The 16,339-nt window shown below is 50.3% G+C and overlaps 1 protein-coding gene across 1 annotated transcript in view; it reads right to left on the reverse strand.

The window, feature by feature from the left end:
* The window catches only part of LOC102445895 (excitatory amino acid transporter 5-like), a 65,296-nt gene that overhangs the window by 4,482 nt on the left and 44,475 nt on the right, over positions 1-16,339 (reverse strand). Inside the window, exon 9 of the mRNA XM_006122442.5 lies at positions 10,348-10,482. Within this exon, the coding sequence (XP_006122504.3) occupies positions 10,348-10,482 (135 nt within the window). The remainder of the gene's footprint in view (positions 1-10,347; positions 10,483-16,339) is intronic.

Consider the following 16,339-nt stretch of genomic DNA (forward strand, 5'->3'; position numbering starts at 1 on the left):
AGTTGCCCTTTTCTGAACCCTTTCCAAGGCCAAAATATCTTTTTTGAGGTGAGGAGACCAAATCTGTACACAGTATTCAAGATGTGGGCATACCATAGTTTTATACAGGGGCAGCAAGATATTCTGGGTCTTATTTTCTATCCCTTTCTTAATAATTCCTAGCATCCTATTTGCCTTTTTGACTGCCGCTGCACACTGTGTGGAAGTTCTCAGAGAACTGTCCACGATAACTCCAAGATCTCTTTCCTGATTTGTCATAGCCAAATTAGCCCCCATCATACTGTACGTATAGTTGGGGTTATTTTTCCCGATGTGCATTACTTTACACTTATCCACATTAAATTTCATTTGCCATTTTGTTGCCTAATCACTCAGTTTGGTGAGATCTTCTTGGAGTCTCTCACAGTCTGCTTCTGTCTTGACTATCCTAAACAGTTTTGTATCATCTGCAAACTTTACTACCTCAGGGTATGTCTAGGAGGGTAATGTAGGCATTCCATGAGGAGTAATGGTAGTTCGAACTAGGAAGCCTAGTTCGAACTACCTAGTTCGTGCTGCGTGTAGCCACGTGGCACAGGGTTCGAACCAAAGGGGATTTAAAAATGGCGGCACCCCACTTATGCAAATGAAGCCCGGGAAATTCAAATCCCGGGCTTCATTTGCAATTGCAGTATGCCTACATTACCCCGCTAGTTCGAACTAGCGGGGTAGTGTAGACATACCCTAACAGATTAGTAAGACAGGATTTCCCTTTACAGAAACCATGTTGACTTTTGTCCAATAAATTATGTTCTTCTACATGCTTCACAATTTTATTCTTTACTATTGTTTCAACTAATTTGCCCGGTACTGAAGTTAGACTTACCAGTCTGTAATTGCCAGGATCGCCTCTAGAGCCCTTTTTAAATATTGGTGTCACGTTGGCTACCTTCCAGTCATTAGGTACGAAAGCCGATTTAAAGGATAGGTTACAAACCACAGATAATAGCTCAGTAATTTCCCATTTTAGTTTTTAGAACCCTTGGATGAATGCCATCCAGTCCTGGAGATTTATTAACATTAAGTTTTTCTTTTTGTTCCGGATTGAAGTGTCATTAGAGGAGGTTTTGGGACAGTTCCTCAGATTCATCACCCACTGGGACGTAGTGGGGGTACTTGCTGGGCTGTGGTGACCTCTGCTGTCTGGAGCAAGACCCATCAGGGAAAACCTTATTATGCAAAGGTACCATACCGGTTGAACCAGCCTACCCCCCATGGGGAGAAACAAAGGGAGGTGGAATGCTGCCCTGGGTGGGGGCAGGGCTGGGAGAGGTAGAGTTAGTTCCTGTCTGGAAAGCAGGGGAGAAGGAGCTGGGGAGGGGGGCTGGGACTCCCCTATCTCAAGGGGAGCACTGAGGCCTCTTAGCCCCAGTTCCTGTAACCAGATTACATCTGTGCTATGCTGTATCCTGGAGGAGCAATAAACCACCCTCAATTCCACTGGCTGGTGGAGTCTGTTTGTGCCATTTCGGGGTGCAGGAGACGGGGGACCCCCAACGCGCTGTCACACCCACAAAGGACGGTGCAGATTCAGGAATCTCCCCAACGTCCTCAGCCGTGAAGACTGAAGCAAAGAAATCATTTAGTTTCTCCGCAATGGCTTTATCGTCCTTGATTGCTCCTTTTATAGCTCGATCATCTAGGGGACCCACAGGTTTTTTAGCTGGCTTCCTGCTTCTAATGTACTTAAACATTGTGTTATTTCTTTTTGAGTTTTTGGCTAGCTGTTCCTCAAAATCTTTTTTTGCTTTTCTTATTACATTTTTACACTTGATTTGACAGTGTTTATGTTCCTTTCTATTTATCTCACTAGGATTGGACTTCCACTTCTTAAAAGATACCTTTTTGTCCCTCACTGCTTCTTTTACATGGTGGTTAAGCCACGGTGACTCTTTTAGGTCTCTTGCTATGTTTTTTAATTTGGGGTATACATTTAAGTTGGGCCTCTATTATGGTGTCTTTTCAAAAGTTTCCATGCAGCTTGCAGGGATTTGGCTCTAGTCACTGTGCCTCTTAATTTCTGTTTAACTAACCTCCTCATTTTTGTGTAATTCCCCTTTTTGAAATTAAATGCCAGGGTGCTGGATTGCTGAGGTGTTCTTCCCACCACAGGAATGTTGAATGTTATTATATTATGGTCACTATTCCCAAGCGGTCCTGTAACGGTTATATCCTGGACCCGATCCTGCACTCCACTCAGGGCTAAATCGAGAATTGCCTCTCCCCTTGTGGGTTCCTGCACCAGCTGCTCCAAGAAGCAGTCATTTAAGCCATTGAGAAATTTTATCTCCGCTTCTCTTCCTGAGGTGACATGTATCTAGTCAATATGGGGGTAATTAAAATCCCCCATTATTATAGAGTTCTTTATTTTGGTAGCCTCTCTAATCTCCCTCAGCATTTCAATGTCAGTATCGCTGTCCTGGTCAGGTGGTCGGTAATATATCCCTACTGCTAATTTCTTATTATTGGAGCATGGAATTACTATCCATAGCGATTCTATTGAACATGTTGATTCACTTAATATTTTTATTTCATTTGATTTTACATTATCTTTCACATACAGTGCCAGTCCGCCACCCACCCGGCCTGCTCTATCCTTTCTATATATTTTATATCCCGGTATGATTGTGTCCCACAGATTTTCCTCATTCCACCAGGTTTCAGTGATGCCTATTACGTCAATCTCCTCATTTAGTACGAGGTACTCTAGTTCACCCATCTTATTAGTCAGACTCCTAGCATTTGTGTACAAGCCCTTTCAAAATTTGCCACTGCTTATTTGTCTGCCCTTCCCTGATGCATTGGATTCCTTTGGATGCGGTTGTTTGTCTGCTCTGGCCCATGGTTCGCCCTCTCCCCTCCTCTCTTTCTGACTACAGCTTAGAGAATCTCTATCTATGGATTCCCCTCTAAGAGAAGTCTCCCTCCGATTTACGTGCATCTCCGCACCAATCGGCTTTCCCCTCCCCCATCTCTTAGTTTAAAAACTGCTCTATGGCCTTTTTAATGTTTAGTGCCAGCAGTCTGGTTCCACCCTGGTTTAGGTGGAGCCCATCCTTCCTGTATAGGCTCCCCCTCTCCCAAGTGTGTCCCCAGTTCCTAATAAATCCAAACCCCTCTTCCCTACACCATCGTCTCATCCACACATTGAGACTCTGAAGCTCTGCCTGCCTATCTGGCCCTGCGCATGGAACTGGAAGCATTTCCGAGAATGCCACCATAGAGGTCCTGGATTTCAGTCTCTTTCCTAGCAGCCTAAATTTGGCCTCCAGGACATCTCTCCTACCCTTCCCTACGTCATTGGTACCTACATGTACCACGACCACCGGCTCCTCCCCAGCACTACACATAAGTCTATCTAGATGCCTCGAGAGATCCGCAACCTTCGCACCAGGCAGGCAAGTGACCATACGGTTCTCACGGTCATCACAAACCCAACTATCTATGTTTCTAACGATTGAATCACCCACTACTAACACCTGCCTCTTCCTAACTGGCATTCCCCCCCCCCCCCCCTCTCAGAGGTATCCTCAGTGCGAGAGGATACCGCAACATCCTCTGGGAGGAGGGTCCCAACTATGGGATGGTTTCCCTCTGCTCCCACTGAATGCTCTGTTCCCTTGAGACTTGCATCCTCCTTAAGAGCACTGGGGCTCTCAGACTGGAGGTGGGACAGTACTACAGTGTCCCGGAAAGTCTCATCAACATAGCTCTCTACTTCCCTTAGCTCCTCCAGTTCAGCCACCCTGGCCTCCAAAGCCCGAACTCGGTCTCTGAGGGTCAGGAGCTCCTTGCAATGGGTGCACACATATGCCACCCGCCCACAGGGCAGGTAATCATACATGTTACACTCGACGCAATAAACAGGATAGCCCCCACTCTGCTGCTGGGCTTCTGTCTCCATTTTTCTAATGAATAAGTTTAGGTATAAACTGGGATTCTTTTTAAGCCTCTGGAATATAGATTATTCTAAGAGTTATGTTTTAAAGAAGGCCAGAAGTCACTAGTGCCCTCTAAACTCCCTCTCCAAACTCTCCTGTTAGCTGTTCCTGGTCGCTGAGTCACAGGCTTATATAGCTCTGGTAGCCCCTCCCCCGACTGAGGCTCAGCCAATTAACAGAGGCTTCTAGATTTCAAACCTTTTAGAAGCTCCTTCAAACAAACAATCCAGACAAACACAAGCTCAGCACACTGCAAATAACTCCCCCCCACACAAACACACACTCCAGACAGCCACTTACCACAAGAGTCCTGTTTTTACTCCTCATTTACCTGGAGAACGCCCTCTCCAAACTCTCCTGTTAGCTGTTCCTGGTCACGCTTTCCAGTCTATCCCTCTTCTCCTTCCTCCTGCCGTACCTGAGGGGAAGTCTTTTATAGTGGGCCAGCAGGCCTTGACTGGAGGCAGGTGTTCCATTAGGCTGCTGCTGCAGGCTGGCTCTTAATAAGTCTCAGGTGCCCACCTATTCTGATTGCTGAGCAGCAGTCTCTAGCAGCCTATTCAGGGAACAGGATCCACTCACCCAACTCCCCGGCTGTGTCTACATTGGCACCCCTTTCCGGAAAAGGGATGCTAATGAGACCAGTCAGAATTGCAAATTCCGCAGGGGATTTAAATATCTCCCGCGGCATTTGCATGAACATGGCTGCTGCTTTTTTCCGGCTCGGGGTTTTGCCAGAGAAAAGCTCCAGTCTAGACGCGATCTTGCGGAAAATAAGCCCTTTTGCGGAAGATCCCTTATTCCTACTTGAGCTTTTCTCCGGCAAAACCCCGAGCCGGAAAAAAGCAGCAGCCATGTTCATGCAAATGCTGCGGGGGATATTTAAATCCCCCGTGGAATTTGCAATTCTGAAGTGTCTCATTAGCATCCCTTTTACGGAAAAGGATGCCAATGTAGACACAGCCCCCATGTACCTGTCCTTCTCTAAACTCCGGGGCTGTGTCTACATTGGCGGCCGCTTTTGCGCATTAACTTGCTGCCTGTCTACACTGGCCATGAGTTCTTGCACAAGCAAACTGACATTGTAATGTATGAAATCAGTGCTTCTTGCGCCAGAACTCTGATGCTCCCACTCAGGAATAAGCCCTTTTGTGCAACTGTTCTTGCGCAAGAGGCCAGTGTAGACAGGCAACATGAATTTCTTGTGCAAGAAAGCCCTATGGCTAAAATGGCCATCAGAGCTTTCTTGTGTAAGAGAGCGTCTACACTGCCATGGATGCTCTTGTGCAAAGTGCTCCACTTAGGAAGGAACAATCAGTTCCATACATACAAGATGGGAAGCGACTGTCTAGGAAGGAGCATGGCGGAAAGGGATCGAGGGGTCATAGTGGACCACAAGTTCAATATGAGTCAACAGTGTGATGCAGTTGCAAAAAAAGCAAATATGATTCTAGGTTGTATCAACAGGTGTGTTGTAAGCAAAATTCGTGAAGTCATTCTGCCGCTCTACTCTGCACTAGTTAGGCCTCAGCTGGAGTACTGTGTCCAGTTCTGGGCGCCACATTTCAAGAAAGATGTGGAGAAATTGGAAAGGGTACAGAGAAAAGCGACAAGAATGATTAAAGGTCTAGAGAACATGACCTATGAAGCCAGGCTTCATGAACTGGGCTTGTTTAGTTTGGAAAAAAGAAGATTAAGGGGGGACGTGATAGCGGTTTTCAAATATCTAAAAGGGTGTCTGTCACAAGGAGGAAGGAGAAAATTTGTTCCTCTTGGTTTCTGAGGACAGGACAAGGAGTAATGGGCTTAAAGTGCAGCAGGGGAGGTTTAGATTGGACATTAGGAAAAAATTCCTAACTGTCAGGGTGGTCAAATATTGGAATAAATTGCCAAGGGAGGTGGTGGAATCTCCCTCTCTGGAGATATTTAAGAACAGGTTAGATAGACATCTGTCAGGGATGGTGTAGACGGAGCTTGGTCCTGCCTTGAGGGCGGGGGGCTGGACTCGATGACCTCTCGAGGTCCCTTCCAGTCCTATAATTCTATGATTCTATGATTCTATGAAAAGCACATCTCTTGCGCAAACACACATGCCAGTGTAGACACTCTCTTCTGGAAAAGTTTTTGCACAAGAACTCTTCCACAAAAGAGTACTTGAGCAAGATCATGCCAGTGTAGACGTAGCCCTGCAGTTCCCTGCATTCAAGATATCGTACATCCTCCTCCCCCTGCACCTCTCCTCTCTTCCTTTTGGGAGGAGTGTTGGGGGGGGGCTACTGTTGTTGTGGCTGGCAGGTCTCGGCTACACCCACATTCTGAGCCAGGCCCCCTCTGCTCTTGACCTGCTTTGTTTGCAGGTAGCTTCCTCCCCGCACCCCTTCACCTCAGCTAGCTGTTGAGTGTGCTAGATGTGGGGGTGGGAGTGGGCCTCTGCTGCCCTGCCCCTGGGCAGGGGAAGGGGGAGAACCTCCCCTTCCATGTTCTTGGGGGGTCTACCTGGCCCCTTTTTTCTTCACTACTGCAGGCCTGGACTTCACTGTTTCTGTTGCTGCTACTTCCCCCGGGGGCAGAGGAGATCAGAGGGTTGCTTTGGGGTAGCTCTTGGGGTAGTGTGACTCCATGTCCACAGTCTATAACTTGTCCAGATTCACGGAGCAGTGCCTTCAATGGTCCCGGACAATAAATTCCCTCCCCGTGACCCACCGGACACAGCCTGTAACATGCTCCTGGTTACAGAGCAATACACTTCAATAGTACCAGTTAATAACTTCCTCCTACTCGTGGGGTGATGCCGTCCCCCCTCAAGGGATGGGAGGTAGTGGGAGTGTTTGCACCCCACGGCAGGGGAGTCCAGGCCCTTCCACTCCAGCCCAGGGTCCTATTAGTGGCTTTCTCTAGCCACTGAGTCAGCGGGGAACATTCTAGCTGCAACACTGACGCTTTGGCGTCAGTTCACCCTGTATCCATCACTGTCCCTTGGCTGCTTCCTGCTTCAAGTATCTCTGTTCACCGATGAATTACCATCTTCCCTTCTTTGTCTGGGCTCTGGCTGCTTCTGCTGGGGTCTGGGACCAGTGAGGTCTCTAGACACGTCTGGCCCCTAGCCTGACTGGTTTGGACAGTCTCTGTGGTGTGCCTGGAGCTGGCAAAACACATCTTCTGCCACCAGCCCCAACTGAGCTGGGCTGCTGTCTTTTATAACAGAGCAGCTCGGGCATGCCCAGTAAGGTTCAGTGGGTGGAGCCTTCTCAGCCCTCAGGGCTGGTTTAACCCCCTCCTGCTCTCAGTGCAGGGAGGGAACACCCCGTCACAGAGGGATGCATGGGTTTATAAGGGTTTTGACAAGAGGTGTGAAATATTATGTGATGCAGATAAATTACGGGATGGAGAACACTTCATAATGGGAAGTTGGTTCCATGTTTCCAGTCACCCCATGCAACTCATTTCAGCTTCATGAGGCATTGCATAAACTTCCCAAAACACCCTGCACTAGATGGTGAGTTGCACAGTAGAATACCTACCCATGATGCACTGCCCTCTGCATTGATACAATTGAGCCTGGTGAGGATATGTGCCGACGCAAGGAGCATATTTTGCACAAGTGATATAATTGTGGCTGCTGTATACCAATGTAATTTGACATAATTTATGTAGTGTGGAGATGACCTAAGGAAGAGATTTTGAAGACTGTATCATAGAGGAGACTAAGAGATGACCTGATTATGGTATGTATATACCCAAACAATAAGAAGATATCTGAAGTCTTAACTACATAGTCAGGAAAATTAAACTGAATTAACTAAAGATAAGGGTTTAAAGTGAATTAGTTAAACTGCATTAAACACCTGTGTGCATGTTCTCATTCAGGAATAAAGTGGACTTAATTTGATTTAGGTCTGGTCTACACTAGGCAATTAGGTTAATTGTTACTTGTTAATGAATTTGGTTTGGTTTACTATAAGCTAGCTCACAGTAGTGTTTACAGAGAAGGGTGCATTTACCCATTAGGTTAATAAACAGTGATGTGTTCTTGTGTCTTTATAGGAACAAACTAACTATTGTTTCTCTTAGCTGTCCAGGAAAGGGATGGCCACTTCATATGTACAATTTTGGGAAGATTTGGGACTGGGAGTGGGTTAGGGTCACTCTGCTGGTCAGCACCATTCCTGCGGGAGTGCAGGTTCTGGGGTGGGGCTGTGCAGCATGCAAATACTCAGGGTGTGACCTGCATTCTGGAAGGTTGGTTGTGAGTGATCCAGACAAGGAGCTACAGCAGCAAAGCTCTGTAGGGAAACCATGGCTGTAGGGCAAGTGGTGACACAACCCCTCAGTGGTCTGGATTGTACCCCAGACCCATAACCCCCTGAGACAGTCATATCAACATCATTTCTGTTGAAGGTCTTCCCGCAATTAAACCAGTGGATGCAGTCTGGAGGGACCCAAAGATGTGATGTTATCTGTGTTGGTGGTAGAGTCCACACAAACTGAGAAAGAGCGTATATCTCCGCACTGCAACTGACACACACATGCCGGGCGTGCTACAGCACTGTGATTAGGAGGGGAAAGAACGTTGGTGGAAACATATTTTAAACCAGTCAGACTGGTGCGTTTAGATCTCTGCAAGACATGGGGAAAATGTGTTGATCACCACACGCAGCACTATCTGAACCCAATACTGTTTCACTTCTATTTGAGTGAATCTGGTGTTGAAGAAAACCCTGTAAACACAAACCACATAAATAGTCAAGTGGCTGCTCTTAGGTCATAAGATGCTTCCACAGGATGACATTTTTGACTTAGCTGATCAGCAGAACCATGGACCCATTCACATTGAAAGGAAAGGCACCGCAGCTATTGGTATACTTGTTACAGTAAACACCTCGCAATTGCGGCTCTTGCTCACATGTGGCTATTCTGTGGAACTTCTGTCTGGTTTCTGTATTCCTCCAGCTACCTTTTATGGAGATATACTCATCATGTTATGCAAAGGAATTAAAAAGGCAGCCCTCCCTAGGGTCCTCTCTTCCTCACATCCCAGTATGGCAGCAAAAAGACATAGCTCGATGAGCTGAGACATCCTGACAGTGGGAAGGTGTTGAGCCTATCTACCTACACCTCCTTCCTGGGCTAAAGGTACATCCAGACCCAAGAGCTCTCAGTGTTGGTGTCTGTATGGTCAGTAACAGTGCACCTGAAAGAGCAAGAACCTATGAATAGATGCCTGATCAATCTCACAATAGGAGTCCCTCCTTTGCATGCTATCATGGTCCTTCCTCGGCATGGTGTATTGGAAGGGGATCTCAGCTAGAACAACCAAATTTCCAGTGAACATTACTTCCAGTTTACTGAGGGGTTACAACTTAGCACCCAGTTTCCTAAAAGTTTATGCTTCTGCTCTTGGTCATTTATAGGCCTAACATCCCAATTTCTTAGGATATTCGTCTTTTCTCTCTTCACCCCCACCATCAGGTTTCTGGTAGCCCTTTATGTTTTTAATTTGGTATTCAGAGGGTAGGTGATCCCTCCCTCAGACCCTTGTTCTACTTTGGTCTCCAGTTCTCACAGTTAAGGAGGCATTTCTGATGAAGAAAGGAACCAGCGTTCCTGCCCATCTTTGTTCCACACAAATGTTCATGCTCTTGTACTCCTAGTTTTTCTCCTTCCCACTCAAACTAAGGAATTTTCTTTTTCTAGTTCCTGGTGCCCCCACCCCAGGAAGAAGAGAATCTGGCAAGTTCTCAGCCTCAGATGAGTCTTGCAAATGTACCTACATGGCTCAGAAAATTTTAAGGAAGAATTCATCGTTGTTCTATTTGGCAGCTCTAGGAAAGATCTGGAAAACCCATCACCAAATGGATTACAGCCTGCATCAAACAGATACATCAGCTATATTCATAAAATTGGGCACGGAGCCTGGGGCCTGACTTTCATCAGGATGAACCCCCATGATCCCAATTAAAGTCCATGGAACTTTTGAAAACCAGGCTCAAGCTGGGCATCCAAAAATATTGGCCTCCATAAGTCACTAGCTACTTAAGAAAACTGTGCTTTAGATATTTCCTCAGCATGTCAGAAGAAGTCTATGGCACTGACCAAAATATAATGCAGAGTTCCTGGTTCCAAGCCTTTTTGTGTATCCCCTTAGACTATGGTCACGGCCATTAGACCTACTGTAACTACATTAGTACAGTCAGAATACTTGGGTCAGACTAAAAAGAAAAGAACCTGGGGATTACAATAAACAAGAAGTTGGATTTGAGTCAACAGGGTGCCCCTGTTGCCAAGAAGGCTAACGGCATATTGGGCTGCATTAGTAGAAGCATTGCCAGCCAGTTCTATGAATGTAGTATATGGAAAAAATACTTACAAAGCCCAGTCTACTGCAATAATCAGTGTGATGTCATCAGTGGGAAGGCCAACAGAAGTCAGAACAATGACCATTGTAACAAGTCCTGATTGGGGGATTCCTGCTGCACCTATGCTTGCTGCTGTTGCTGTTATGCTGTAGAAATATAAAACCCACAGCACCTTTGTTACATAGACGTCTCTCCTTGATTTTGATTGTACAGCAAAGTAAACACAATTCTTCCAATTAACCATCCGTGCATCAATCAAATAGCCACCTCCTCCCTGCCTCTCATATCGACTTTGTGAGCTCTGTTGGCGAGGTGGGGAACACTGACAGCAATATGTCACACTCTCAAACTCAATCATGAGACCCTCCATATTTATTAAAGCCTCAGGCTATGTCTAGACTGGCATGATTTTCTGCAAATGCTTTTAACGGAAAAGTTTTCCGTTAAAAGCATTTGTGGAAAAGAGCATCTAGATTGGCATGGACGCTTTTCCACAAAAGCACTTTTTGTGGAAAAGCGTCCGTGACAATCTAGATGAGCTTTTCCGCAAAAAGGCCCCGATCGCCATTTTTGTGATCGGGGCTTTTTTGCGCAAAACAAATCTGAGCTGTCTACACTGGCTCTTTTGCGCAAAAGCTTTGCGCAAAAGGACTTTTGCCCGAACGGGAGCAGCATAGTATTTCCGCAAGAAGCACTGATTTCAGACAGTAGGAAGTCAGTGTTCTTGTGGAAATTCAAGCGGCCAGTGTAGACAGCTGGTAAGTTTTTCCGCAAAAGCAGCTAAACTCGCCAGTCTAGACACAGCCTCAGTGTTTTCCAAGGTCTCTTCTCTCACTTATCAGCTTGTCTCAATTAAGCAATCTGACATTTTAGATTACAGAAATATTTCAACATATCTCTGATGTTTCTTTGTCACCTAGTGGCTTGTTCCAGTTCCTGTAACTATTCCACAGAGTAAAGGTTCCTTGAAAATGTATGTGCTGGATAGATTTGAAGAAGATTGCTTGTAACTAAGCATAGTTTTAGTGCAGATTTTTATTGTGGATTGCTTTGGGCCCAGTCCTGCTTAAGTCAACAGGAATTTCTTGCTATTGACTTCAGTGGCAGTGAATGAGAATGTTTCCTCTGTCCATCCATAGGTGACAGCGAACAACACTCTAGCTTCAGCTGAAGGGGCAGAGCCCTGTGTATGTGGAGCAGAAGTTTATGCAACTATAGAAAGGTGATGGCATCTGTACAGCAGAGTCTGCAATCAGGACCCATTCTAAGGCTGTTGTGGTTCCCCTTTCTAAGAAGAGAACCCCTCTGCTCTCACTCACGTGTTTCTCAGGTTGTCTCTCGTTAGCTAGAATGAGTTCTGAAATCTTTTCCGTAAGTGTCCAGCCTCACTTACTGTACAGTTCAGGAAGCGAATGAAATATGGGGGCTGTATAGTGGACATGGCAATATTGTGCACATGGAGAAAGGATGGCCTTGTAGGCTGAGACATAAGAGAACTTCTTCTGCCACAGACACCCTTGGGGACTTTGGGCAAAAAGTTTCTAATTTTGTGTCCCCACTTGTTGAGGGCCCAGGTTAAGACTCCTGAGCTGTGTCTACACTGGCATGAATTTCCGGAAATGCTTAAAACTGAATACTATTCCGTTTTCAGTTTTTCCAGAAAAGGAGCGTCTACATTGGCAGGCTGCTTTTCCGGAAAAGCCCTTTTTTGCTTTTCCGGAAATTCAAGGGGCCAGTGTAGACAGCTCGCAGCTTATTCCGGATAAGCGGCTGATTTTCCGGAATAAGTGGCCCAGTGTAGACACAGCCCCTAAGAATAAAGTAAGTTTCTGTATAAGGAACAATGTGGTACTTAAACTGGGGCAATTAAACCTGTTAACCATCCCTGAAGAGAAAAGTAACCAGTGTTCTTGGCAAATACACAGTGAAGGCAGGGAACTGTGCAGGCTGGCAAAGCCCCATACAGAAAGGAGAGACACAGATTTTCACCCTAGGGTTGCAGCAGGTGGGGAACTGGAAGTCTCAGGGTGGGTGCCTTGGACTGGACCATGGAGTGGGAATCGAGGTGCAATTGCCCTGAATTATGACAACAAAATAGTGTTAAGTGAAGGCAAGCAGAACTATTAAAAAGCAGCCTCTTTCCCTGAGAACCATTCGCTCTACACATTTGAATGAGGACGTTGTCATGATTATAAGGGTTAGCCAGCAGCCTGGGGATTAAGGGGTTAACTACACCTAGCCAGGTAGAGTGACCAGTAGGAATGTAGGTGGGACTTTCAAACTGGGACAAAGGAATTTGGGTTTTTTCCTTTCTCCCTTTTGTCCCTCTCTGTAGCTGCAGAGAACTCACCCAAAGAGACAAGGGCCCCTTAGAGCTGCCATCAGGCGCCGTGCGCCCAGGGCCGGGGGCTGCGCAGTGCCCCTTAGAGCTGCCATCAGGCGCCGTGCGCCCAGGGCCGGGGGCTGCGCAGTGCCCCTTAGAGCTGCCATCAGGCGCCGTGCGCCCAGGGCCGGGGGCTGCGCAGTGCCCCTTAGAGCTGCCATCAGGCGCCGTGCGCCCAGGGCCGGGGGCTGCGCAGTGCCCCTTAGAGCTGCCATCAGGCGCCGTGCGCTCAGGGCCGGGGGCTGCGCAGTGCCTCTTAGAGCTGCCATCAGGCGCCGTGCGCTCAGGGCCGGGGGCTGCGCAGTGCCCCTTAGAGCTGCCATCAGGCGCCGTGCGCTCAGGGCCGGGGGCTGCGCAGTGCCCCTTAGAGCTGCCATCAGGCGCCGTGCGCCCAGGGCCGGGGGTCGCGCAGTGCCCCTTAGAGCTGCCATCAGGCGCCGTGTGCTCAGGGCCGGGGGCTGCGCAGTGCCCCTTAGAGCTGCCATCAGGCGCCGTGCGCCCAGGGCCGGGGGCTGCGCAGTGCCCCTTAGAGCTGCCATCAGGCGCCGTGCGCCCAGGGCCGGGGGTCGCGCAGTGCCCCTTAGAGCTGCCATCAGGCGCCGTGTGCTCAGGGCCGGGGGCTGCGCAGTGCCCCTTAGAGCTGCCATCAGGCGCCGTGTGCTCAGGGCCGGGGGCTGCGCAGTGCCCCTTAGAGCTGCCGTCAGGCGCCGTGTGCTCAGGGCCGGGGGCTGCGCAGTGCCCCTTAGAGCTGCCGTCAGGCGCCGTGTGCTCAGGGCCAGGGGCTGCGCAGTGCCCCTTAGAGCTGCCATCAGGCGCCGTGTGCTCAGGGCCGGGGGCTGCGCAGTGCCCCTTAGAGCTGCCATCAGGCGCCGTGTGCTCAGGGCCGGGGGCTGCGCAGTGCCCCTTAGAGCTGCCATCAGGCGCCGTGTGCTCAGGGCCGGGGGCTGCGCAGTGCCCCTTAGAGCTGCCATCAGGCGCCGTGCGCTCAGGGCCGGGGGCTGCGCAGTGCCCCTTAGAGCTGCCATCAGGCGCCGTGTGCTCAGGGCCGGGGGCTGCGCAGTGCCCCTTAGAGCTGCCGTCAGGCGCCGTGCGCTCAGGGCCGGGGGCTGCGCAGTGCCCCTTAGAGCTGCCATCAGGCGCCGTGCGCTCAGGGCCAGGGGCTGCGCAGTGCCCCTTAGAGCTGCCATCAGGCGCCGTGCGCTCAGGGCCGGGGGCTGCGCAGTGCCCCTTAGAGCTGCCGTCAGGCGCCGTGCGCTCAGGGCCAGGGGCTGCGCAGTGCCCCTTAGAGCTGCCATCAGGCGCCGTGCGCCCAGGGCCGGGGGCTGCGCAGTGCCCCTTAGAGCTGCCATCAGGCGCCGTGCGCCCAGGGCCGGGGGCTGCACAGTGCCCCTTAGAGCTGCCATCAGGCGCCGTGTGCTCAGGGCCGGGGGCTGCGCAGTGCCCCTTAGAGCTGCCATCAGGCGCCGTGTGCTCAGGGCCGGGGGCTGCTCAGTGCCCCTTAGAGCTGCCATCAGGCGCCGTGTGCTCAGGGCCGGGGGCTGCACAGTGCCCCTTAGAGCTGCCATCAGGCGCCGTGTGCTCAGGGCCGGGGGCTGCGCAGTGCCCCTTAGAGCTGCCATCAGGCGCCCTGGGCCGGGCTGCAGGGGGCCCCCTTAGAGCTGCAGCAAGTGGTAAAAGCCACTCAGAATCCTGGGCAAGTACTCAAGGAGCTAGTCCACCTGCTGCCATATCTTCCCTACTACTGGTGACCTAGCTAGATTAAAGCAATCACATCCTGTGATGAGAGTGTAGACATGGTCTATGTTATTGGTTCACATTAACTGTAGTTAGAAAACTCAGATGAAACCTTGATTTGGCCACTTGCACTAGAATTCAGAAAACCAGACTCTGTGGGCCGGGGAGGACCAGTATGCAGTCATTAAATCAAAGAGTGGTTCATAAGGGGCCCAATTGAAGTTGCATGGGCAGCCTTAATTCTGGTATTACCTGTTACCTGCTATTACCTCACCCTAACTTTTGAGTGCTTGACTTAGTATTCTTAATGGTCTTTTAATATAGGAGTTTGTGTCTTTATGTTTTTTAGATATGTATAACTTTGTAGACTCTTGTGCACCGGCACTTGTTTTAAATAATTGAATTGGGCAGATGTATGCTTTCTAAAGCATGCAGTTGCTGACATGTAGTGTTTAAAATGCTATGAAACTTTACAAAAATGCCCCAGGCCATTGAACCACTAATTAACACCCCTTTTAGCACTCACAAAACTGTTCCAACCCTCCAAAGTAGCCTGCACAAGTTGCAGCATTTGCCGTTCATTCATGGTCATTTTTGACTGTTGTCCTGACTCTTCGGCATATCATATTTTAAACCCACAGCTCCCAAGTGTGAATTGAAATCTAGCTTCCAACAATAGAAATGTTGCTTCAAGCTCTACTAAAGAGTTGAAGCTACTGGTTCTCCCTAATACGAAAAACATTAACTAGAAAAAAAAAGATTAATTCTCATACCTCAGAATATAAAAGGAAAGTGAGTTTGTCTCAAGAGAATCTCTCATAGATTTTAAGTTCAGAAGGGACCATCATGATCACTTAAGCTGACCTGCTGCAGCTTGCAGACCACAGAACCTGACATGCCCACTCCTGCCATAGGCACTCTGCACAGTGCCCCTTAGAGCTGCCATCAGGCGCCGTGCGCCCAGGGCCGGGGGCTGCGCAGTGCCCCTTAGAGCTGCCATCAGGCGCCGTGCGCCCAGGGCCGGGGGCTGCGCAGTGCCCCTTAGAGCTGCCATCAGGCGCCGTGCGCTCAGGGCCGGGGGCTGCGCAGTGCCCCTTAGAGCTGCCGTCAGGCGCCGTGCGCTCAGGGCCGGGGGCTGCGCAGTGCCCCTTAGAGCTGCCGTCAGGCGCCGTGCGCTCAGGGCCGGGGGCTGCGCAGTGCCCCTTAGAGCTGCCGTCAGGCGCCGTGTGCCCAGGGCCGGGGGCTGCGCAGTGCCCCTTAGAGCTGCCGTCAGGCGCCGTGCGCTCAGGGCCGGGGGCTGCGCAGTGCCCCTTAGAGCTGCCGTCAGGCGCCGTGCGCTCAGGGCCGGGGGCTGCGCAGTGCCTCTTAGAGCTGCCATCAGGCGCCGTGCGCTCAGGGCCGGGGGCTGCGCAGTGCCCCTTAGAGCTGCCGTCAGGCGCCGTGCGCCCAGGGCCGGGGGCTGCGCAGTGCCCCTTAGAGCTGCCATCAGGCGCCGTGTGCTCAGGGCCGGGGGCTGCACAGTGCCCCTTAGAGCTGCCATCAGGCGCCCTGTGCCCAGGGCCGGGGGCTGCGCAGTGCCCCTTAGAGCTGCCATCAGGCGCCCTGCGCCCAGGGCCGGGAGCTGCGCAGTGCCCCTTAGAGCTGCCATCAGGCGCCGTGCGCCCAGGGCCGGGGGCTGCGCAGTGCCCCTTAGAGCTGCCATCAGGCGCCGTGCGCCCAGGGCCGGGGGCTGCGCAGTGCCCCTTAGAGCTGCCATCAGGCGCCGTGCGCCCAGGGCCGGGGGCTGCGCAGTGCCCCTTAGAGCTGCCATCAGGCGCCGTGCGCCCAGGGCCGGGGGCTGCGCAGTGCCCCTTAGAGCTGCCATCAGGCGCCGTGTGCTCAGGGCC

This window comes from Pelodiscus sinensis, chromosome 32, assembly GCF_052426305.1.
Source record: "Pelodiscus sinensis isolate ZL-2025 chromosome 32, ASM5242630v1, whole genome shotgun sequence".
In the NCBI taxonomy this organism is placed as follows: Eukaryota; Metazoa; Chordata; order Testudines; family Trionychidae; genus Pelodiscus; species Pelodiscus sinensis.